General features: G+C 37.7%; 2 protein-coding genes across 2 annotated transcripts; both read right to left on the bottom strand.

The window, feature by feature from the left end:
• Positions 1-1,788: 1,788 nt before the first annotated feature.
• On the bottom strand, positions 1,789-6,640 carry LOC116257841 (uncharacterized). The gene is made up of 3 exons (XM_031634838.2): positions 6,124-6,640; positions 2,965-2,988; positions 1,789-2,505 (listed from the first exon to the last, which is right to left on the bottom strand). Exons 1-3 carry the CDS (start codon positions 6,320-6,322, stop codon positions 2,192-2,194), a joined length of 537 nt encoding a protein of 178 aa, XP_031490698.1. The 5' UTR covers positions 6,323-6,640; the 3' UTR covers positions 1,789-2,191.
• An 8,323-nt stretch (positions 6,641-14,963) lies between these two features.
• LOC116257251 (MDIS1-interacting receptor like kinase 1-like) lies at positions 14,964-16,133 on the bottom strand. The gene has a single exon (XM_031633857.1). The coding sequence runs from the start codon at positions 16,131-16,133 to the stop codon at positions 14,964-14,966; it is 1,170 nt and encodes a 389-aa protein (XP_031489717.1).
• Between the last annotated feature and the right edge of the window lie 9,961 nt (positions 16,134-26,094).

The raw sequence follows: 26,094 nt of genomic DNA, 5'->3' as shown, positions 1-26,094 counted from the left end.
CAACCAAGATAGATTCAAGAGGACTGGGGCTTTCTCACCTGCGCTGTCCTCATCCAAGCTGCCCAGTTCTGGTCCACTTTTATCTTATGGACATTGAGCTGATAAGCCAATGAGAACTCTATTCACCTGGCTAAGGCGAATTAGAACCTCAAGTTAGTTCAAAAGTTGAACACCCAAATCAAATTTTCTGTTAGCATAATCTGATAAGGGCCTGCCCTGCCTCTGCTTGCATTGTATTAATGTCGCTTGCATTGTATTAATGTCTTGCACATTTGAAAGATCCAGTTTGTGTGGTCTCTCTTCATGGAAAGGAAAAGAAGCCCTTGCCTCAGGTGAATGAGCAGGTCTTGTTTGCATGAGGGTGCGTTCCTATCCACTTGAGTATTTAAGAGAAATTTTTTATCAGCTTTTGTTACTGATTCTACTTGATCCTGTAAATCCACCACCGCAAGTTCTGACATGTATGGAACCGTACGTTGTTAAACAATCTGTTCACTGGAATTTCTATCTATCTGTGAGCTCTCAGACAAGTATTAATGTCTCTCCACGGGTCGACTACATTCAAAGCAATAGCTCACTATTCATAGCCGTGCGAGAGCCTAATACGAATTTCAACCTATTGAACTTGATCACACAGAGTTCGCATATTTAATCCCACCTGTTGATGGCTCATGATTGTTACATACAACAATGGACCGTCTCAAAAGATCCTGACTGACTGACGAGAACCAACATCTCCGACTTGTGATAAAGGACATAGCCACATGAGACGTAGGATCAAGCCACGTTTCTTCTTTTCATTTTTTTTTACTACTGAGCATGAAACTTAAACCCAGTTCTTTTACAAGGAAAAACCAAATGATGTCTACGAAAATGGTATCCACCATCTTTACCACTTACTTTCCTTTTATAAAAGGTCATGGGTAGTCCACTTCTTAAGTATCAGTTTTTGTGAACACCGTTCAACTTCAAATATTTTTAAACAGAAAATAACCCTAATTGATAACATATTGAAACGAATTTTGGAAATGAGTAGCACGAAATAGAAGTACGGATGTCCGTTATCATATACGCACACATGGACACATTTATAGGTAACTATTCTCAACAGTGTGACTACTTTCAAAAAACTAGTTCACATGGGTCCATCTTTAATACATGCAATAATGTTAATCGGATCGATTCATGGCCGGGCACATTGCCACTCATATTTCTTCGTAATTTCTGGTAGACTAATGAACATCAGAACGGTTACCATATATGGCCAGCAAGTTCGATAAAATCCATCCAGCAGGCTAATGAGTCAGACTTAAACTATAGAGTTAATGAAACTTCAATAACTAGGTCTACAAAATCGAGCTTGCCCATACCCAAAAGAATGATCTGCAGCATTTAACAACTCTAATGAAAAGACAAATTTGCATATATCTTAACAGTATAATGGATGATACTCCACCACAACTACCTATAATGCTGACAAGTATGGCGACGGCAACAAATACTCCTTGCCAGGCATTGTGCTCACGTCTGAACAAGATATACATTCATATATCTTCCCACAATCTAAACATTGAAGATCAGATTCGGTTCCAAAGAAAAAAGAAAAAAAACCCGAAAAGAGCCAAGCGCACATTTTAAACAGATTACATCCCACTTCCCTGAAAGTATGCAATTCTGCAAACTAGTAATTTTTCTACTCCATATAATTAGTATGTTTATTGGGAAAGCTTCAGTTGCACCATGTGGATAATAATAACTTATCCATTAGAGGTTTGAGCTTGAAATGCATTTGAGAATAGGAATCACACACATTTTATGTGCTTGTTTTGGATAATCACGAGTCCACGAAGCCGCAACAACCATAGAGGAGGGTGAACGGAAAAACCAAAGCAATCTAAATTCGGCACATTCAGCACTCGAATCCACATAATTATGGTATGGAATTAAAGGGACGAAAGGAAAAGGCCTTGCTGATTGAATGACTATCTGATTTAGATCTACTAATAATGAAACAGGTCCTTGCACTTACTGATCTCTTTGAAATGCAGAAAGTGCCAAACTCAACGTGTCGCTTCCCTTCATGGGTAACTGATTGCTCCATCAAATTCACGATAAGAGAATATCCGTTTTAGGCACCTGCAGCAGTAGGGACCTCTAACTCGTGTTTGTGCTCTTTTATGTGCTTGCGGGCTTAGGATTTCGCCATCTCATCTTTCCATCCCTTTTGACGAGCTCTTTGTTCCCATAATTCTGTTAGCTTCTTTTGTGCAACCAGGGTAGTCTCTGCTTTTTCCCTCGCTTCTTCACATGTCTCCATCCCTGAGTTACATTTATCTGCTTCTTTCTGATATTGGGATGCCAGCTTCTTAGCTTCAAGAAGAGCAATGTCTGCTCGCTGTTGGTTTTCCAATGCATTAGCTTCTTGTAACTTCAATTCTTCTGACAGGAGGTCTACAAAGTTTTTCTCCATCTCTTCACTTACATCAGGATCTTTCTTTTCACAGTCTGTGAGCAATAGTAAGATAGTAGGAGTTAAAAGTCACTATAAATGGTTTGCTTACAAGCAGAACCAGATACTTATGAAGTTTTCTGACAAGTGGACAATGCAGAGGAGATATGAAACAGGAAAATTTTGTGCATGGGTAACTAATTCGACTATGCTCAGACAGTCGGGAAAGCATTAAGATCCATATCTTATGCATATGCACGAGTTCTCATGCTCAAGGTGCTCCCAGAAAAGGTTGATTAATGTCCTGACTGACCCACATCATATAGGACAAGGTCTTCCTGGTCAAGACTCTGACAGAAAATGGCTGTGCTGCATTAAGGTTCAAAAGTCGGTTAAACCCTACGTGATGGCAATATTTTGTGCTCAAGTCTGATTTGGTGTATGATGATCCTAGTTCAAGATTACCACTAAAATGGATGTGTCGGTTGCCACTAACTAATAGAAAGAAGTATTACCTGTAAAAGTTGCATTGCTGAAACCTGCAAAAGAAATATATAATCAAACTTTGAAACAAGGAAAGTGCCTAGCAATGAATTGTAAAATAATACACAGCAAAATAAAATGAAAAACACAGTTCAAAGGAATGCCATTTTCACTGATTAGGAAAGCCAACCAAGCGTAAGGAGCTACAGAAGGACTCTCCAATATCTTTCTTCTGAAATAATGCATTAGTTCGAGTACATTATTGCAGATGATATAGTAATCAGAGAGTCGAAAAAAATATGAACAAAGTTATTGACAAGATAATAGCATCAACAGAAATAAAATGGGTTATAAGCGTGGAAAACAACTTATAGAGAAAAAAACAGATGCTTCACTAGACAAGTATCCACCAAAAGCCTCACACGATGATGGTGTTATAAGATACATGAAAATCTGCCGGCATAATCAGTACATAGTCGTCGCAATATTTAAGCCGTAGAATGATTACCTTCCAAGCAACCTAATTGAGTACAATGCACATTTTCAATTTATAGAGATTAAGTTTTTAACTGTGACTCGAGATTGTGTCACAAGTTGAACACCAACCCATAATTGAGAATAGAGTAAATGGCAGCTCATTCCAGTAGATTAGCCATGATCATGTCTGTCAAATCAGGATCATCACCCATGCATCTATAATTTGATGTAACATTTCTCCAGATCTTGCTGTACTGTGGATGATAGGGGACAGGGAAAGAGAATACAATTCAAAAACCCAAAAACTTCAGTGACTTACAGAGGGAAAACTATATCTCCTTGTTAAGTGACTCCAGGAGTCTAGATAGTGAACTATAAGGTTGTCAGGTTGCATTCTGGAAAGCAAATTGGAATTAATTGGCCGTACAGGGTAGCAAGACACGGGATTTTAATGATATCATCATATCTTCGAAAGAAAGGTTAGTGTTAGGCAGTTAGGCATGTAATTGTGAGAATTTTGTGCTTCCTGTTGTGGAAAAATAATCCAGACAAAATCGATTCAAGAACATTTGTAAGTGTTTCTGATGGCAATAAAACCTTCCTAAAAGTTTCAATCAAGACATACAGTTCAAATGGAAAACTTTTAAGCCAAGCATGCCTATATCCAGTAACATTCACATGAAAACACTTTTAAACAGAAAATTCTACCACACATAATGGTCAACGCAAACTAAAAGAACAAAAGCCAATTTAAATTAGTTACAAAGTCTCAGCCATGGCAAGAGACTTGGTAGAAATTTGACACCAACCCACATGTAATTGTGAAAGAATCCTCATTCACCTACCAAGCCCCAGATAAACATGGAAAAATAAGACTAGTATAGGGAATAACTGCAGGACAATACTTACTAAGAATTGAATTCTTAATAGAATGCCACAAGAAAAAGAACTAGAAAAGTGAACAGGCTATTATGTATAATATGAAGCTGTTTCACGCAAAGGATATCAAATTATTCCCCTACAAGTGAAAAGGAAGATTGAACTAGACAAAGAATGTAAAAGTGGAATCTGTGAAGTTCTTTTATTAATAATGTGACATATTTGTAGTCTGCATTATCGGATCACCATGATAAGCTGTTAGGCAAATGATGTTCTGCAAACTATGATGGGTCCATACAGCTAAGCCACACTACTAAGAAAAACATGGGTTACCTGATCTTGGATGCAGCTACCTGACCATACTACCAATTGCTGAAAAAAAAAATAAAGGTTTTGGATGATTTTGAGCAAGATTTGATACAAAAAATATCAGGAGATGCTTAAAAAGATAAAAGTGTGCAGTCAACTTTTCAAAAACATAAGAACCTTCTGCTAGTATTCAAGTACCCTAGATTTCCAGAATGAATGAACAACCAGGGAAACTACAAAAAATAACTGTGATGACATTCTTCTTTACAAGAAACCAGAGCATGAAGAGCTCGTGGAGACAAAAGTGGAAATAGATATAAAGGACAACATCCATAGAATTGAATAAGTGAAAATAAAGGAGGACCAAGGGAAGCTTCCACTTTCTTCCTTGCTATCATGACCTACTGCAATAACTACCAGAAATCCCGCCATTTTAAACCAACGTAATATAACCGAAAATAGGGGGCAGCCTTTACCCATGACAATTGCTGCTAAATAAATCCTAAGCCATCCCAGGATAGTGCAGATGTGAGTTGGGAGTGAGATTCTATAAGCAGTTATTTCAAAATGCTGGATGTGTCAAAGCTATAGTGTCTTTAAGATCTATCAGTAAGCTCATACATGACATGTTTGTTTGGAAATGACAAAGACCAAGGATTAAATTGTGTTTTTCCATGCTTGTTGGTGTGCTACAGCTCTATCCTGTCCTCATTTAGGACAATGTTCAGAAATTGCCACCAAAGTAAAGGAACAGAATTTGCAGCACTGACAATCTTCGACTAGACATATGATGGATACCTTGCAATCTTGTAAGTTTCACCAATACTATCAAGAACACTATTTCTGTATGGTACGCAAGATAGAGGATCAATTTCCCATATATCTTGACCATGCCAGTATCTTGAAAGAATCAGAAAATTGGGGATGTCAAACGCTGAAAAGTTCCTAAAGGATGAAAATCACTATATAGTGATTCAAATATGAGAGATGAACAATTTATTAACAAGGTTACCACCAAACTACTTGAAAATATAGAGTTCTAAGTAGCTTTGGTAGGAGGTAGACATAGTAGGAAATAATTAGGACTTGATCAATATCACTAGTCGTCCCGGCATGTTAAAGCTAGTTTCATCACTAATTTTGCAACTGAAAAATGAATCACCGCCAATCCGTAAGATCATCGGGATCAGTAAAGAAACTAAAGAGAAACCCGAAAAGCCGTTTTCAGTAACTGCTGACCAATGTCACAGAGATAGCAAATGCAACATCAGAACCAGCCCTCTGCAACAGACGAAACTTCAATCGAATGTTTACAAACGAAAGTACAGAAAAAAAAAAAACAGGAAAAGGAGATGCACCACCAATTTACAAGACCAATTAAATCAGAATAAAAAGAAACGGATCTAAACACATATATTCGTCACTCAGATCTCAATCCTTCAACATCCAAATCAAAGCAATCAAACCAAGGAAGATAGAGAGATTATCGACAGAAACCAAAAAACCATAATTGAAGGAACATTAACCTGCGGGAAGGGAAAGTATGGGCTCATAGGCACAATCACAGACGCAGGGAGCGCAAGAAGTTCGGGAGAGAGCAACGAATCCCTCCGCCAGGTGCCAGTAAAGAGGAGGACCCAAGATGTAGGCGGTAAGGCAGAACCCCAACAGCACCACCAACGATTTCAAGAGGTTGGGGTTGCAGGAAACTTGCTGTCTCGCCATATCTTCTCTGAATTAAGAAGGAAAGCAACTAACACAGGCAACACACTACTTCAAAAGCTAGATCTCACCAATCTCTCGAAGCACACCACATGCTTCTTCTTTCTCGCGTCAAGGAAAACGCGTGTGGCTTCTCAACTATCGATTTGATGACGGTGGTGTGTGAAAGGGCAGCAGATCCACCGCCCCCACCAAGTTTAAAGAGAGAGATCGAGAGAGAGAGAGAGGGACCGACAAGTTTTCACCGGGTTGGTGCTGTCAATACCGAGAAACAGGAAGGGCCGAAGAGGAACAGGAGATCTGTCACAAACGATCGAAGATCTTTTGTTGGTATTATAATAAGGAGAGCGAATGAAGAGAAGCTACAAAATATTTGCAGTTCCGGTCCTATTCTCTCGAGATCTACCATTCGTGTTCCCATTTGTTTTCTCTCTTGGAAATTCGAAGCAATGCTGGCTCAAGTTTCCTCTCTTCTAATAATTATCTTAAATACTAAAAGGCAGAAGCAAGGATCATGGACGCCAAAATATACTGCATTTAATTTTCTTGATCATTTTACAAAGACACTTAGTAAAATTTAGACGCTCTTACTTATATGGCATTACAATTTCATTATTTGGTTCTACTAGTTAAATTAATGAACTTTTATAAATGATCAAGTCATTGTCGGCAGCTATATTTTTTATATAATTACTAACTCACATCTAAATAACTTTGTATAAAATTATCCATATATCGTGTTAAAAAATGTATAAATCAATAAATAATCTTGATATTTTATAAACTACATATATAGTGCACTGCTATTAATCGTTGGAATTTTAGAAGGTACTCAATTTGGATGTGAATTTGATTTAGGATGGTTGGGAAAAGAAATTGAAACTAATGATTTTTTTACACGTGAGTATGGTTTAGATATCACTAAATTGTATTTATGAAAGTCAAAATTATGCTGGGTTTGATGCACTGAGCTCAGGCCGGGTGCATAATTGAACGCAGCCTTTTTTGCCGAGAACATGGGCCAGGGTTTGACTGAGCTGGGGCCGGGTTCGAGCCGAGCCTTGTGCTGAAAACATGGAGCCCAAGTATGACCGGAGGTGGAGCCAGGCTTGAGGCTGGAATAAGTAAAGCAACCTGATCCCACTTGACCCAAGCAGATTTAGTTTTAAAAACTTTTATAAAACTAAAGCAAAAAAAGTTTATATTTTTTTTCCTGGAATTGAAAAAGTTTTCCATAAGGAATTTTCATTTTCAGGCTTATCTTCTGCTCATAATCAGGAAAAAAACGACTCTTTTTTATAAAAAGAGATAAACTTTCAGTAACAACTGTCAAACAAAAGCTTGAAATGAATTTTCGTTAATTTGAAAGAGAAAGAACCTTTAGCTGCGATATTTTGTAAATAGTACCATCTACCACTAATTTTCATTCTTATAATTTTCGGCCAATATTTTTTGTTCTTAAGTTAACAAAAAATTCGTTCAAAATCTTTATTCGGCACTTTTTACGGAAAGTGTGGGTATTCCTGAAAAAAAAAATTATAAAAAGGGGGCCTTGTTTTTTTTTAATGCTAGAAGAAAGAAAACTGAGTTCCACATTTAAACTCCACTAACGTTTGGTTATTTTAATTTTTACGGGCATTTTTTTGACCCATACCATTTATGCCCTTCTATTATAACCTGCTCCGAAATCATACAGGAATAATTTTTATGGTTAAACACTTACACATCAGATTATATTATGCAACTCCAAATCGTTTCTCATTTAAATTATAAATCAAGCCGAAATTAATCCATTATAAATTAATCATATTTGATTAACTATGAATCCGGGTCTCATATGATATTGAATCGGTCGGTCCGATCCAATACATCGCCTGAATGCAAACTATTATCCATGTTTCTACTAAATTAGTGTTGCACTTTGACTGCATCATTTTCCAAAAGAATCAAAGAGTCGTCATTATCGTCAAGTCAATTCAAATTGATTATTGGATTGAAGATCTTAAAAGTTGGGTTCTTCCTCAAGTCTGAAAAATGAAGTTGAGAAAATAAGTAAAAAACATTACGGGCGCATTGGTAGGTCAGATTTGAAATTCATGGATTTAATGTGGATATGATGTGACTTAGGAAAAGATCCGTGATAGGATCCATGGTTTATCAAACCAAGGATCTTAGGTCAAACAAATGGTCCACACTTAGTTTACTTCTTTGCATTGAGAAAACATCAGATTTAAGATAGGAGGGAAGAGAGTAGGGCTGTTCATGAGCGAGTTCAAGCCGAGTTAAACCAGCTCGAACTCGGCTCGTTTGGTTTGAACGGAACTTGAACTCGGCTCAAGCTCGACTCGAGTTTGTTTCATTAGCTCAAGCTCTAGTTTGAGTTCTTAAGACAAAAACTCGGCTCGATTTCAACTCGGTTAAGCTCGAGGCGAAGATTGGCTTGAGCCAAATCAAGCATTTCATTAAAAAAATTATTTTTTAAAGGGGCAACATATAAAATTAAACATGAAACCTCCAAAATACTAGTCACATGTATAACCATTTGAGCAATCTACTCTTTTTGATAACTTTATGAGGCACATTTTATATATTTCCTTTCTCGAGCTTAACTGAATTTAACGAGCCGAGCCCACTTAACACGAGCTCGACTCGTTTGGGTTGTCGAGTTCATTTCTTAACTCAAACTCGACTCGTTTAATAAACCTGTCAAGATTATCGAGCGGGTTTGAGTCGAGCTTGAATTGGGTCGACTTGTTGAACAGCCCTAGAAGAGAGTCTAATTGTGATCTTAAATCCATGGTTCTCAGGTGTAGAAGATCTCAAATCTGAGGCTATCAAATATGGAACTGCAGTAGAAAATTGTTTATATGATTAAAGAATTGAAAAGAAATACCTATTTCTAGTAGCAATATTGGGTTAAAAAATGAATGCTTCACATAAGCATACTTAAACATACTTACTCAATATTTTTGCAACTGTCCTTTTGATAAACTTAATGTAGGCCATGTTTTAGTTCAAATTATTATTATTTTTTTTAAAGTTTGATTTTTCTACTATCAAAATTTTGATATTATATGAGCAGTTCATTTTTTGATAATTAGAAAACCATTAGTAAATTAAAAAAATGACTAAATGAATACATTTTCCCCATCTAATCACTCTTAATATCATATTTATAAGGATAGACTAAAAAAAAAAGAAAACACTGCAATGTTGAATTTTAATGGGTCTGGTTATTGTATATGTGGCAATTTACCAATATCTCAAAGTATTGAAATATCATAATTTCTAGTTTTTCCAAAAGAATATCGTACTTAAGAAGTGTTTACCGTAAGACGTTGATATTTTTTAATAATATCAGCTGATAATACATGATTAAGGTGAAGAATTAATCTTCAAGAAACTTAGAGAAAATCTTCTTATTTTCGAAAAAAATTCTAAATTTCTCTGATTTGCCGTCTACCTAATACCCAAAATTCATGAAACCAACTAATAAGAGGTTATCCACCTTGATTGCTGAGACATTAGAGTTGAAGATGGTCAAAAGTTGAACACTCAAATTAAGATCAATACAAAATACAATTGAATTGACAAAGCAAATTGACTAGAAAGGGCGTGTCACATTGCTTAGACGGCTGAGTGATTGACCTGTTAGGTTGTTAGGTTGACCTAACCCAATCAACGTTGACCGTGAGGCAAAGTCTGACATGGGTCAACTGAATATGAGCGGGCCCAGTTTAGGCCTAGGGCTGTAACTTGATTAACCTTTCTCGGACTAGTTGTTGATGAGGGGATTGACACAATGGTTAGCGCGGTTCGCGCCGGTAGGCAGTTAATCTTCGTTTCAAACTCTTATGACTTCAATTTTCTCAAACTCTCATGATTTCAACTTTCTGTGTTGTAATCTTCAGGGAAAAGAGAGATACTTCAGACTTTACCGGCAAAGGTGGAGCCAAGGTAGGACTTGCATAGGCCTTGGCCCCACTTACTTTTTTTTTTTAAAAAATTTCACTTGTTTTATAAATTTTTTTGAAAAAAATGATATTTTGACTTTAGTAAAAATTTAAAAAGTTTAATTCGGTCCGCCTTATGAAATTTTTTGGCTCGGCTCATGTTTATGGGCAGTGAGATCATGCTCATCCTATTTGGGTCTAAAGCATAGTCACAAAAAATGCATTATTTAAAAAAAAAAAGCAAGAAAATGAAATACCATTTAAAATTAAAAAAACACGTTTTTAATGCCAAACAATTTTTTTTCATTTTTATTTGTTACAAGTCTATTTATGTTTTGATGTTTGTGTTATTATTTTCTCACTTATTTTATTTCTTTCTTTTTTTTTTCTTTTTTTTTTAAATTTTTTAAAAATACCATTTTCCTTGTATTTTTCAAGCCCACCTTATTTTACCCAAGAAAAACTTCGTCGTTTAAAACTCCGAAATATTATTTGTGACCATGCTTTTGAAAGAACGGACATATTTTGTCCAATTTGCTTTTGATTGAGGTAATGTCTTTCTCATATTTTGATAACCATAAACTAGGAATAAGACGATCAAGGTTCAAACCGGCCCAGCATTTCGGACCAGATCCGAATGTTGAATTAGTGCTCAACTCTCAGTGTCGGAATTATGTATGGATTTGGATCTGTGTCTATACAACAGGACCAAATCAAAATCAGAACATTATCTGCAACTAAACTAATTTTTTTAATGCCTAAACACAACAAGAAGGTAATGCAGAATGATTTGAGTAGAAGCCTGGCAGGATTTGTACCGAATCAGATGATGGGTCGGTGCAGGTTTGAATCGATTCAGATCCAAATGAGTGCTGAAACACGTTCGACTGTCAACAAGGCAAAGCCAGTAAAGGAATTGAGAACAGATTTGGATTTCAGAGCAATCTGTATCTAAATCTACACAGGATCAGATCACCTTTAAAGATATTATGCCAAATTTTGTGATACTAAAACAGTCTATACTCCCAGTTTTAAACTTTGATCAATCTTTCTTTTGCCATTTCTAACACCAAGAAACCACACTTGGGAGAAACATCAAGCAACTTTGGAGAGGCTTTGGTGTTTTATTTTGTCAGCTTGACTTAGAATTGGGAACAAGAAAATAAATTTATAAAAAAAAAACTAAAATACTTTCACTATATGTATTTTATTTGTCAATTTTATGAGATTCAGTAAAGTTTTTTTTTTTTTTTCATTCTCTCTCTCTCTCTCTCTCTTTCACTCTTTTCACTTGGGGTAAGAAAAAGATATACAGCTGGATTCATTCTAGGGCTGTGCATGAGCCGAATCAAGCTCAACTCGACTCAACTCATATATTTCTGCACTAGAGCTTGAGTCGAGCTGTACAAGGTCAGCTCAGACTCGACTTAATAGAGCAAGTCCCCTTCAAGTCTCGTTAACCAACTCCCTGTTTGACTTGATCTCTTTCTATGGATTTAAGATTGAAATACACACACACATATATATATAACCTAGATTAACAGGCACACTTGAGGTTAATCAAGTCGAGATTATGTGACTTCAGCTCGACTCATTTATAAGCTCAAGCTTTCAGTTAAGCTCGAGCACGACGCATTTACAGCCGAGTCGAACACGAGTTGAGCCTAACCAAGTGGGTTCGAGTGCTCAAGTTGGTTCGACTCGTTATACAACTATAATTGGGTCAAGATACTTTCAAAAATCTTTTTAGGGTCAATTTTAGGGCTGTATGAGGCTCTGCCTAACCCCACACTTTGACAGAAAGAAAGACTTGTGGTTGCAGCAGGATTTTTCCCCATCCCTCCCTGCCTCACTGTGGTAGGAAAAATTCATCCTTGACTTTACACTTTTAAGGTACATTGGAGGCAGATGAGATATCCATTCATTCATTATCTAACTATATATGATCAGCAACTTAATGAGTTTATGTCATGTAAAAAGTATTGTCTGTGAATCTAATAGCACATTTCTTCCTCTCTTTTTCATTCACTTGAAGAAAAAGAATTTGTATTGATGGTTCAAACCATAGTCCAAATAATGTCCCCAAGTTTTAAACGGTGAGGTCTTTCTCAGGTATATTACAACGAGCTTGAAAAGAAGGAAAAAAAAACAAGAAAAATATGGTAATTTTTTTAAAAAAATTAAAAATCTATAAATGAAGACAAGTAAAATAAGTGAGAAACTAATAATATAAGTAGATTTACAACAAATAAAAATTAGAAAATGAGAAAAAGCCGTTTGACATTAAAAAACAAAAAAAACTGGAAAAATGCAAAAAAACGTGTTTTTCCGTTTTTAACATTTTTTTCAAAAAAATGTGCTTTTTTAAGTCTTAAAGGGCTAGTTAATTTATCAGATTTTTTTTCTTGAAAAAATGTGTTTTTTGTGACTATGGTTCAAACTCCAAAATGCTAATTGGAAACACTTGAGCGCAAAAGACAGGAATGAGTTTATTATTAACAATAAGACAATTGGATTTGCCAAAGGTCAGGAATGAATTTCAAGAAAAAACATACAGATGACAATACATCTGGTTCTAAACCCTTGGTTCTAGTAATTTGTTTAGATCTAACCACTTTACGACATTGGCTAGCTAGCTAGCTAGATCTAATCCTTTTGGGGTTGTTTGGTAACAGTGATTCTCTGTAAGCATTCCATGAATCTGCCTCAAAGATTAAGATATATTCATAAAATACTAGAACTAATATTCCATGAATATGGTTTAACATTCGGGAGAGTGTCAATGCTATCAAACAACTCCTTTATTTAGGTCACCGGCCCAGCTGAAATCAATTGTATGCAGCCTTATTGTTACCAATTGCCCATCAACCAACTTTATTCATAGAGTCGAGGCTAGCTCACCGTGCCGACACAATTGATTCTTGTATGATCTTCTTTGAAGACCATATGTATTTGTAAACACATATAGTTCGATTCTTGTGTTGTCCTCAAAAGGGTTGCCTCAGTAGCTTGGGACAGAGCTGGTAGGTGGTCAGTCTCTATTTCAAATGTTATGGGCATCAACTTTCTATATTGCAAAGAGAAAGTCGTCTTGAACCGTAGTGGAGATGGTATCTCGAGGCACCGAAAGCGGGCTTATAGTGGCTTTTCCCACTCATGGGGGAAATATCTTATATATCTGTAGTCATTTTCTCTTCTCGAATAAGGTTCAATTGAATATGACCATATCATCTGATTATAATTAGGAACTACCAAATAACTTTGACTTGAAACAACAGGGCCGCCTTCACCAATGGCCAAAGCTTGCAAGCATGTTCACGATCCATTTCATGGAGAAATGAAAGCTTAGATATGGCATGTTCATATTGCTATGTATTAGAATTATGCTCATTTCTTGAATCATTTTCAATATATTGGCTTCCAAGATGAAAGAAAAACTTTTTTTCTTTTTTTTTACACACATTATATACAAGCTTACATCAAACATTCCGTACTAGCGTTCATGTCATTTTCCCTTTAAAGTTTTTTTTTTTAGTTTAAAGAAATTGCATAAATTATCTTGAAATTAAAGAGAATACAGAAGCCTTTTCAAAAGCTGAACTAGCGGCACTAGAGGACTATGGTAAAGTTGTTTGAAACCAACGAAAAGATAATGAAAGTGCAAATATCTCAGAGATGGACTTTTCAAACTACCCTCTATACTTTTTTGGAATCAAATGACACAAAAGTTTCAGTAGGAAAAAAAAAAACTAAAAACTAAAACAAATAAATGCAAAAATATTGTTAAAATAAAAAATAAATAAATTTCTTACAAATTCCAATTGTTAAAAGTCAAGGAAAGAACTAATATATCATGTAAATGAATTACAAAGGCCCAAAAAAATCAGAAAATTTTGATGGACCACTGAAGACCAGGTTTTTGTGACAGAAGCCACTTGCAGATCAGAGCAGGGCAACCTGACCAAGCCAGTGCTTCAGAGCCCTGACCCCCAGCTTCCAGGCCTGGACCAAGATCCATATGAATCCGGTTCTTGGATCCATATTTGATCAGAGTCCGGACCATCCATGATCCACTGTGAAAACAAGGAAGTTCCTGATCTTTCAAGATCGTGAAGAAGATCGTGATTTCCATGTCTTGGAAGTGCACCATGATCTTCTGAAGTGTTCTTTCTTTCCTTTCATTTTCTTTTCGAATTCAAACACTTGGGGACAAGCAATGATGCGAACAACAAAGCACTAGATTTCTTGATAACTTCCAAACAAAACTGTACACACAAAACACCAAGCAATTCTCAAGAAAAAGCACAAAAGTGAGAAAAGGAGGATTATCACATCCCACACAAAATCTTACAAATCTGCGGTTCAGATTGAACCAAACTTCCCTAAAAGATACAACACTGTTTCACATCTTCTCTCTCACTAAAATCAAGAGAAATGATCAAACAAGCCCAGATGGGGAGAGAGAGAAAGAAAGAAATGTAGAGAGAGAGAGAGAGAGAGAGAGAGATTCAAGTTCCAAGAGACCATTTTCAGAGGGGATTATTCTTGGTTTCCAGCACTTTCTATGTAGACACAATAATAATATCTGGCAATATTATAATAAATAAATTAAATTGAAAAAAACAAACTCACACAGAGTAAGAGAGAGAGAGAGGGGAAGAGAGAAAACAGGGCATTAAGGAGGGGAAAAACTAGCCGTTATATGCCGGGCATTGATTAACCGGCCTCGACTGCTGCTTCCCGGCGCTTGCGGGGCAGGGTGGCCTAACGGGCGGATCCATACAGTTGTAGGATATGCAAAGCGAGCCCGATTCCGGCAGCCCGGCGCCGCCGCCCGGCGGCACCGGGAAGCTCGTCAGGTAGTTGTGCTGCAGATACAGTGTCTTCAGGCTCCCACCGTAGACATTGTTGACGAACTCAACGGGGACCGGCCCGGTGAACCTGTTGTTGTTCAGGAACAGGTTCTCGACGCCGGCGAGACCCACCGGCAACTCGCCGGTGAGGTTATTGTGACTGAGGTCGACGGTGGCGGCGGCGAGGTTCGCTCGCTGGCTCATGCTAGGGATCTGGCCGGAGAGGTTGTTCCTCTGCAGGAGCAGAGACGATATGTCGTAGCTGAATAAGGCTGTTGGTATGCTGCCATTGAAGTCATTCATGCTCATGTCTAGGAAGCTCAATTGGGGAAGGGGGACGAGATTCGTCAGCGGGCCGGACAACCGGTTTTGCGACGCTGATAGGTACCGGAGTGAGGCCGGAAACCGGGGAAGAAACCCGGTGAAAAGGTTTTTCTTGATGTCAATGTGGAAGAACTGAGCGTCGAAATTCGGCAACGGGCCGGAAAGGAAATTCGACGTGAGGATCAGTACTCTGAGTGCCATGGAAGACGACGACAGATTCGCTGGAATCGGCCCGTGGAGATTGTTGTATCCGAGATCTATGGTGTGAAGGCTCTGTAGATTTTCCAGGCATGCCGGAATGCGGCCGGAGATGCTATTGCTCGTGATCTCAAGGTACTGAAGGGACTGCAAATTGCAGATGGAGTCGGGGATGTCGCCGGAGACATTGCCGGGGTACACCACCAGCTGGAGCAATGCCGTGAGGTTGCCGAGCGCCGGGCTCAGGGAGCCAGTAAGGCCGAGGGAACCCGCCAGCCCGGTGCCCAGATTGAGGGACTGGACCCTCTGGTAAAGGCCACCTCCCACGTCCGGCTGGCAGACGACACCGGCGAAGGAGGAGCATGGGTCTGCTCCCGTGGAATCCCAGGAGGAGAAGAAGTCGGAGCCCGGGAGGTCGTCCAAATTGCGCCGGATCTCCCTTAGAGACTCCAGGTCTTGTTGGTGCAACGGAAATGGCTGCGCCATTGTCGTAAAGAACAGGGGGAGGAGGGAGAACAGAGCCACAAGGCTCTTAACGGTCACCATTGCTTCTTCTTCTTCTTCCGGTAGCTGCTGCTACTCTGCTTCTCTTCTGTTGATTGATTGCTTGAGACTTTAGGAGGTGAATTGAAGGGAGCGTGGCCTCATGAGAGTGAAGACGCAGCCATCGTTATCAGAGTGCCGTGTTTACTCTGCGAGAGAGAGAGAGAGAGATTCACGTGAACGGATCATCTGGTTCGTCTGTTGAGAGCAAGAGGACTATATAGCAGGAAGTGAAACGTACCAACTGTGTGGGTCAATGTTTTTTATTACATATATTTTATATTTATTATTTTTTTAAAGTTTGGAAACTTTTTAAATTGTTATAAAATAAATGAAAATTTGAGGGTGAAGGGTACTTTGTTTTTTACTGTTTATGAGAAACCACGCTGTGAGTCATATGACATTTGGATTTTTATATGATGGAAAATTTTTCCCTTGGCTGTACCGTTTGGACCTTAATCTCAGAAAAAGGTAGCACTTCTTTTCTAAATTTTCTGATACCAACCTTTTCGCTTTTCCTTGGAAACTACCAAACAAAGGACTGCTTTTAACAGGGCACCTGTATGTGGTTTAAACTTTAGGAGAGTGAAAAGGCCAAAAGGCCCTTTCTCAACTTTTATGAACCTTTGTGAAACACAATGTTATTTTTATCAAACACTCTAAGAGGATGTTGGTTCAAATGTCTCCCTTTCTTTTTCTCACCCTAAGAATTGAGACCGAAATCAATGCAAAGATGGGGACATGGTTTCATAAAGGTATTCATAATCTCAAGATCAACATTTCTCAATATCATTAGGATAGCAACTTTTAAGATTCGAGTTGAAGACATGGCTACAACGCGTCAGCAGCGGAGCTACTTGTTGGTTGGGGTAGGCTACTGCCTATGCCAACCCATCAAAAATCTCATTATAGTATGTTAATCTTACATTGTTATGACTTTAAATCTATATGCAGTGCCCACACCAAAGTTGTGTCACCTACACAAGTGTCCCGCTGATGAAAAATCTTGGCTCCGCCACCGCAATACGCCACCTTGCCTAAACAACACGAATAGCCCTTCTAATTTGTGAATCTTGTCTCCTAAGAAAAGCCCGCTTTTTCTATGAAACTTGGGCGAGAATGAAGTTCCCTAGAAGATGTAGCCCGCTTTTTCTATGAAACTTGGGCGAGAATGAAGTTCCCTAGAAGATGTAGCTCGCTTTTCCTATGAAACTTGGGTGAGAATGAAGTTCCCTAGAAGATGTAGCTCGCTTTTCCTATAAAACTTGGGCGAGAAAGAAGTTCCCTAGAAGATATAACCTAAAGCAGTAGAGAAACAAAACCTCAAGAAAGTTTTCTTGGAGGGCCACCTTAAGCCTTTCCCACAAAAAGGGGGACTCATGTCATGAAACCCAGAAAAGTGATTCCCACTTTTCAAAAAAGTTGTTCACTAGTTTCCAAATGAAAAAATTTTTCTTGAGATAAACTTTTCTGGGCAGCAGTTGGGATAGGCCTTCCCAGCGTCCCAACAAGAGCAATAGTAAGAGGTATTGAATGCCCTTAAATATTAGAGCAATTTATGGGCAAGGGATGGAGTTAATGTGCGAGGAACTTTCTTGTGAGGAAGGAATTTATGTGAACGCATTCAAACACAAAGGCCCTGCAAACTATTTTGGCCGTTATTTTGGGGCGTCCTTATTTCAATGGGTGATCATGTTTCTTGTGAAAAACTTCACTTTTGATGGTACCCAAGTCAAGATATCTATAGCTCATGTCAGTTATTTCTTGGATTTTTTCATTGTTCAATGAATTGTGGACTATGAACAGTCAGTGTCTTGATCTAGGGTTAGGTTGAAGGTTCTTGAGAGCAACCAGAATCAAAATGGTGCAAGCAAATCCAATATTAAAGTTGTATGTATGGTCAACGTTACTGTAACACCCAAAAAATTTAGTCATGTATAAATGAGATTATTGAATAGATGGTTATCTTGGTTCCTAGTTTTTTGAGGTTGGAGCCGAAACTGAAAGGGCGTAGGTCAGATCTGTCGAATAAGGAGCCCGAACGCAGGAGTGGGTCGGGTTATTATAGTCACGACCCAGATTGGCGAATTTCAACCCACCTTGGTTTTAGCCTTAAAATGGTTAAGAACCAAGTCAAAGAATCACTTAACGACCTCATCCCTTAAGATTCTTCACAATCTTAGATACAAGACTAAACTTTTGAAATGATGCGGTCAAATTGGGTTTTTGAGCGAGGAATTGTGGGTGGCAATGTTGGGTTTACAAAAAGGTGCTTGATAAGAAGCGCAAGGCACAACACATTGAGTACCACCATTTGGCCAAATTGGTAAACATGTGGGCTTGTGCGGGCAATTTCTCAGATAAGGCCACATAAATTACTTATTTACATATTGGTTGCTCCTTAAAAGATACAATTGACGTATTAGTGCTCCTTAGCTAAAAATTTCTAGATCTGATACTGGCATTTTCTGCATCATTATGCAGGGCCCACCAAGGACCGAATGCGGCATCTGTTATGCGCTCATTGGAAGGCCATTGAAGCGTCATACTTGGATCTTAGTGTAGCTCAAGAACAAATTCATAGCTTAGGTGGTAGGGCGCAAACAAGTATCATTAATAAGTCTATTTGGCAAATACCATCGAGCATGAGCTACTGGATACATTCTTGTCTTTTCCTTTGTCCTCCAGTGTGATTTGAAGTTTGAACCACAAAACCCTCAATTAAGAGCAAAGATGAACGCCTTTTGCATTTTGAGATGACTTCCGGTTCTTGGCCATATCATTTCGATCTTCCCTTGAATCATGTAACTGAAATGTACCCACAAGATGTGCATTTGTTTTCCTTTCTAGATAGCCTAAAGCAAAGGCATAAAGACCAAAAAATTTTTCATGAAAAAGGCCGAATTAAAGTTTTTAAATTTTGATTAGGACCGAAATATCATTTTTCAAATTTTTTTATATGATTTTTTCATCTCTCTCTCTCTCTCTCTCTATATATATATATATATATAGTTGAGGTGAGGCCAAGGCCCAAGCGGGCCCTACCTTGGCTCCGCCCTTACTCCAAGGAAAACCTTCCATCACTAATGGCACATTGGCTGGCCTACAATTTGTAAAAATCTTTGAGATCCATCCTAACAAGAAAAAGTACAATAAACTTCAATTTTACTGCATTGAATTAACCCCCTCACTTCTTCCAAGTTCTTAGACAATACATAAATTTGGTTTGAAATATGGGACAACTATATAAATACTTGAGCTAGTTAACAAAAAAGTTATCAAGATTATCAGCCTTGTTATTTGAAGTAGAGGGGACTAAATTTTATATTTATCAAACTTGATCGAGACAAGAATCAATTTCACCGGAGGGCCGAACTAGAAAATTCTAGCTAAGGGGCACTAGTTATAAATTTAAAAATTTTTAACATGCACTCATACATAAACCCGAAAAATATTCTGAAGTATCAATATGAAAACAAACATGCTTTGTTGATCCGTGTGGGCAATTGCCACACAGTGCCCATACCTGTCCCCGCCCTTCATTTCACCCTACATAAGTTTTAGTTCTCATAACCAAGACCCTGTTTGGCATTCGTTTAAAGTTCTTGATCTGCAACCAAAGCTCCGCCTATCTGCAGTTTTAACTTTTTGGGAACTTCAATTTCTGTTCGCAACAAATTGACAAAAAGTTCAATAGTTTGTGTTTGAATTGGTGCTGTAAATGTAAGACTGCGAATTGAATCGGCCGAGCCACTGCTTACCGATTCAGTAAACTGTAAACTGTCTCATGGGCGCTACTCTCCTTTAATTCCAAGGCAGCAACGAAACGTAGAGACAACGGGCAATATCCCTAGAAATTAAAACTTAAAAAAGAATTAAGCCACGGATGGGGAGACTGGGAAAATGCAAAGCTTATTTTTGAATACCAGCCAAATTGTCAGTCCCTTGCTGGAAATTTTTTCTTTTTCTCATTTCTTATCATCCTTATTCATTATCTTTTTTACCATAGTAAATTTTATATTTTTCCATAATAAATTTTATATTTTGAGAGTTTATAAGGTGCCCTTTTTGTGGCCGTAGTCTTTGAAAACGAACAACACAGCCATACAAAAGGAACAAGTGTGGCATGAATTGAGGCGTCATTTCACCTCAGAAGCCACATTGTGGGTCCCATTCTTGGCCGAAATTATAAAATAAATAATTTTTTTGAGAATTGTTCTGAAATTCTGAATCGGTCGAATCAAATCGAATTGGTACCAAATTGATTCGATTCTAGAAATTCATGAATTGGCCAATTCACCCAAATTAGAACTTAAAATTAATTAATCCCATGAATGAGGAGGGTCAATAGTGGGCTTCTTGTGGTAAGTTTAGAAAATTAATATATATATCTATATACAAAATAACATAAAAAATTAAAAAAAATATTTAAAAAAACAAATGAAACAAATAAAAGCATTAAGTTAATTAATAATAACTCTAAAAGATATAATGAAACTGAATTAGAAAACAAATAAATCAAGTAAAATTAAATAGTTTGGATTAATTTCGAGCTACAAATATCCAAATGAGTAGTTCGCGGGCTTGCCAAGTTTGTCCAAAAATCACCGAAGTCAATTCGATTTCGGGTCGCTAGAAAGCTTGACCACGAGAAAAGCTTGGTCCAACTCTCCCCTTACTTGGCCTGACTCATCATGACTCACTAAATTCAGGTTATTTTAAAACTCGACGAGTCGACGAGCCAACGCGCTGACCCGATAACCCGATCATCATCGGTGTATGCAAGTCCGAGTCAAGAGTTTGCCAACTATACAATATCTCAATGGGTTCAAATAAATGACAGAAAGATCTTACTAAAATACCCATGGGACTTATGACTAGCCACTTAAAAAAAGTGGGTCCCATTAATAGTAGCTAAAAAATGTGTAATGAGTTGATCAAGTGGGGCCCAAGGGTGGGTCCCATGAATAGGAACCCAAGCATGGGAGGATCTTTGGATTTGATGTTGTGTGGATCAGCTTTTTCTTTTCAGTTGGTACGACCCGAAGTTTGGTGCACGGAATCCAAAAACGGGTCGGGTCGGGTTACTCTGATTTCATGAAACGAGTTGCATCTGGGTCTGGACCTAACATAAAAACAGACCACATGTGAGCCTGATGGAGATCACTTTGGCCGCATATTATGCATCATCGATGAAGGCAAAATATATGATATTAAGAATTCAAGCGAGATCCGGGTCTAGTAAGTAGAGATCCGTGTACTAATTGGATCAGACAAATAATCCGAGACGTTCTTCGTTGCTACCGAGTTTGGATTCGATGGTAACCGATTCGATTTGGTACCTGTCTATGTGATAGGTGCAGCATGCCGGCTGTTATTATTTTAAAAAATATTTTAAGATTTTCTGCATTTCTTAGTTATTTTATATAACTTTTATTTCTTTGTAAAAATAGTATAAAAATTTTAAATCAATATTTAAAACAGTGCATGATTTTTTTTTGGTATATATACGTTAGACCTTATTCAAAATGTATCAAACTAACTTTCTTTTGAACAAAATGTGTTTCCGAGATAGTCTTGTATCACTAGTAAATGACAAACTGAAATATAATGATTCATTCTGATCTTCATTCTCACGAAATTTCAGTTTCTTTTTTTCTCACAAATTTAACATTGTGAAACAGTTCATGAACATTCTTTAAGAACAGATACTTGAATTACGTTTTTGATATTGAAAAAATTGATTTATTTCAATTTTTAGAGTCTTTTTTTGTGTGTACAATAAAACAGTTTAAAACCGTATTAACTAACTATAACATGAAATCAAGTTACACCAATCAGATCCTCAACAATCAATCGATGCAAATGATTAAGTAGATTGGTAAAAAAGTGGTTCCAAAAAATCTTTAAAAGACTCATAAAACAAAAAAATCAACACACATATTAATTTTTTTATATATATATAGTGTACATATGATATATATATATATATATTCAACCTACGTGTTTATTTAGATTGAATTAACTTCAACATGGCATATATATATATATATATATATATATATATATATATATATATATATATATATATATATATTTATTGTAAGTAAATTATTGAGTGAGAAGAAAGATGCATGTTGACCGGGTGAGAGGGGAGGGCGTGGCGTGAAAGCGCGTTATCTGGTGGTGGATCCCTAAGTCCGGTCAAATTAGACGTTGATTGAGGTTTTTTAGGAGTCTGTACAAAGCAATGGTCTTGGAGTTTTGCCTGCCCCTCGTCTCGCCCTGCGCAGTCCCACCACACCGACCTGTCATTTTTTTAAAAGCCTTCGCCTGTGACCTCCGCCCGTACTTCTTCGAGCTTATCAATGGCGATCTCAATGCAGACTGTCTGTCTGCCTGCACCTCTCTCTCTCTCTCTCTCTCTCCCCGTCTCAGAAGAGAGAGAGAGGACAAAAATATTATTATAAAAACTTGAAAATTAGATGAAATACCCCACAACAGCAGACATAATATCCTGCATTTCACACTATGGGTGGATCAAGATCTCTAAATCCAGCAAGCAATGGCGTAGCCATATGGTGGCTGGTGCGGGCAGTTGCCCACACTAGTCTTATAAAGTTAATTTAATATATATATTAATGTTTTGATATATTTAATAGTTATATATACAAATGCTCTAAGGAAATTAAATGTATTGAATGCCACTAAAAGCTCCCCAGCAACATCTTGATGATGTTTCTTCTCATAAGTTGATTTCACTACAAGCTCAAAGACATCAAAACTGTTTACCATAAAGATGTGTAATGACTAAAATATCTTTGATAAAAAGTTAAAAAAACAAAGATTTTTAAAAGAAAGAAAATAAAAAGATTATGGAAATGTTAAGAGATTAAAATGCACATATTTTTACAACTGGATCTCCGAAGCGACTCCAAAAGTGAGGTCCAATGAGAGAGAGTATGCATAGATTTGATTCAAAATTTGAAGTTTCTCCATCCTATAAATGATATCATTTTGGGTCCATATCACTCAAAAATGTAGTGAAAAATTATGAACACTCAAGCATTGAGCCTTTTTTCTACCGAAAGGACATGTGGTCCGCACTTAATATTAATGAATTGGACTTAAGTTCGACAGAAGCCAAAAGTTTCTATTCAAAGGATAAATCTTTTGAAAATTCAATGGCTGAAATGCATCAATAGTAACTCATGTGCATCTGTGTGGGCAATTGCCCACACAAGCCCCCTTGTGATTGGCCACTGCACTGGGGGTTAGCCAGTGCAGTTGAACCGGTAGGCTTTAATGGAGCATAGCAAAATAAGTATTTGGTGTCTTCTTCACTCTGCAGTCTGCAAGCACAAATAACACCTAGAGAGAGAGAACTGTTCTTTTCTTTTCATGGTTTTGAGCGCCAAACATTCAGTTGCTTCTGAGAACCCAATATTCAATTGGCAATATTATATTATATTATATTAACATGATATCATAATATATTTATATTATATCGAAGGAAAAAAAAGGTTGGCAGTGAACAGAATCACATGGTCGACATTCACAGTTCCACAACGGGATGGCCCATAAAATTGTGAAAAGAAAAAGCCTTAAAAGTGGAAACCTGAAATCTTAGTGAAATGGACATGACACCGGATTTTTATGCTTCCGCTGCAGTTGAGTGCCTACCTAACGAATCTTTCTCTCTCTCTCTCACTGCAGATATATTTTCAACAATTATTTTATTTACATACTTCAGATTCATCAATTTAATATAGTAAAAAAATTGAAGCATTTACCTTCAAGGTCTAATGTGATCTCAACTATATATTAATCCGCAGTTTCTCTAGGAAGTTCGTATTTGCGTCAAAAATTTCTCACATATCATGCCATCTACCAATTAAAGTACGATAAACAGAAAATTTACATAAAAATGATTGTTAAGATGTGTTTAGCTTCATTTTTATAACTACCATAGTAAATTAAATAGGCATTTTACACTTAAGTTGACATTGTTGAGCAGCGGCAGAGCTAGAAATTTTTGGCACCAACAACAACAGTTGAACATTTGAGCTTTAATGGACGCCTGTACACAAATAATTGCGAGTTACAGAGATTTGAATATCTCGTGTGTGCAATCGCTCCTACCAGCCCACACGTGCCTCCGCCACTGTTCTTGAGTATGCCTCTTGCGATCGTTCGCGTGCCATGCCACCGACAAATCGACTCTGTTGGTTTTTACAGCAGAATGAGTTGATCAAGATGCAGGCATTCCTTGAACTGTGAAACTGTTTTAACCTTGGCCACAGAGGGATGACCCCAACCACAACCCAGCATTTTCTGCCATTTCCTACTTTTTAAGAATATCCCATTCGTCTTCTTCAACAGGACAAAACTTATGAGTGGCCATATGACATCCACTGCTACAAAAAAGATACCACCATCCCCTCCTTCACCTAAAGGATTCCTAATATCTTAGAAGAAAAGAGGGTCTGAACCCATGTGCTGCACCAACCAAGATGGTCCTGTTATCCTTTATCTGGATATGCAGTTGCAGAGACATTTTTTAAATTCAAAGGAAGATCATGAAAAAGGTTTGGTGTTCTCTCACCCACCAAGGAAGATCACAAACAAGAAGCTGTGAGAAGAAGAGAAAAACCAGCATCCCCACATTGAATATCAGCAGAGAAAAGGGCAAAAGCAGAAGAAAAACTGTCTTTGAATGTGACAGATACAGTACACATTTAAGAGGAGAGAATTGCAGAACAATTGAACTTGCTGATAAAATAACCTTTCCCTTGCTTGTCAGGAAGCTTCCCTCCAATGGCAGCATCCCTTTTAATGGAGGAGCCTCCCTGGCTGTGATTTTGAATTCATAATGTGATGGGTCCCCTTGTTCCCCACATGTTGCCACCAGGGAAAGAGCTTCAGTTGTAATGCTTGCCCATGAATGGGCAAAAAACAATCAATTTTCTCTCTTTTCTAGGGTTTGAACTTTGAACTTACTGTGGAAAAGCAGATGAGGGAGCTTTCATTGCTTGGACTTCTTCTCCCTTGGCATGACTTTACTGGCTAAAAAGGGTTGCCAAAGTAAACTTGTAAACATATGTGGCATGCTTTAAAGAAAGTTGATTGCTTGATGTAACTTTACCAAGAAAAAGTGCTTGCAGAGTAAAGCTTGTAAGCATGGATGGTGTTCTTTAAGAAAATTGTTTTTCACAGACATTGAGTATATACTCCTCAAAAGGAGTACTGAATCTATGTACATGGATAGTTCCTGCCACCTAGTATTGCAGTCTAGACTTTGTGTGTGTTTTTCTGCTTGTGTTTCCCTGATCGCATGCAAACGCGGCGGGTTCGGATACCGACACCCCCTCCGAAAAATTATTCCTGGGTCTTAAAGGAAATCTCAACAGTTCTAACAAGATCTCAACAACAAACACATTTTCCAAGTTCTTGCTGGAACTCATTTTCTATGTGTGTATAGAAGAGTTCAATTCTCATGGGCATCAAACCCTTTATATAACCCGAAATGGGTGTATATGGGTTTTGTACCACCGGACAAGCAGGCATGAGTGCGGGTTTTTGAGTCATAAATGGAAAGAGGTCAGAAAATACACCTAAGTGACTTCAACTGCTCTTTTTCATTAGATCCAATCTTCCCTTCAAGCTTATTTTAGTCTTACACATGCTTTGCAAGCTGAATGCTATAGTATACAATCTAAAGTTAGAAACGGCACCAAGTCATTGATTCGATTCTCATGGGTGTTATAAGTCCTAAGCAGACAAATAAAGCCTCTTGGGATAGAGGGGCTAGCTTGAGGGTTTTACGTCACCAATAAGCAACAAAATTTCTCGACCAGGGTGCAGTTTCTTCGAGTCACAAACATAAAAGAGGGTCGGAAAACAT

The sequence above is a fragment of the Nymphaea colorata genome, chromosome 7, assembly GCF_008831285.2.
Source record: "Nymphaea colorata isolate Beijing-Zhang1983 chromosome 7, ASM883128v2, whole genome shotgun sequence".
Classification (NCBI taxonomy): Eukaryota; Viridiplantae; Streptophyta; class Magnoliopsida; order Nymphaeales; family Nymphaeaceae; genus Nymphaea; species Nymphaea colorata.
The sequence above is the reverse complement of the archived record's forward strand: the minus strand, read 5'-3'. Positions and strand labels throughout refer to the sequence as shown.

Excerpts from the sequence above, each read along its gene's own strand:
- LOC116257251 (XM_031633857.1), bottom strand. The coding sequence starts at position 16,133 with ATGGCGCAGCCATTTCCGTTGCACCAACAAGACCTGGAGTCTCTAAGG.
- LOC116257841 (XM_031634838.2), bottom strand. The coding sequence starts at position 6,322 with ATGGCGAGACAGCAAGTTTCCTGCAACCCCAACCTCTTGAAATCGTTG. Across the intron at positions 2,989-6,123 it reads CATACTTTCCCTTCCCGCAG|GTTTCAGCAATGCAACTTTT; the intron begins GTTAATGTTCCT and ends TTTCTTTTGCAG. Across the intron at positions 2,506-2,964 it reads CAGCAATGCAACTTTTACAG|ACTGTGAAAAGAAAGATCCT; the intron begins GTAATACTTCTT and ends TATTGCTCACAG.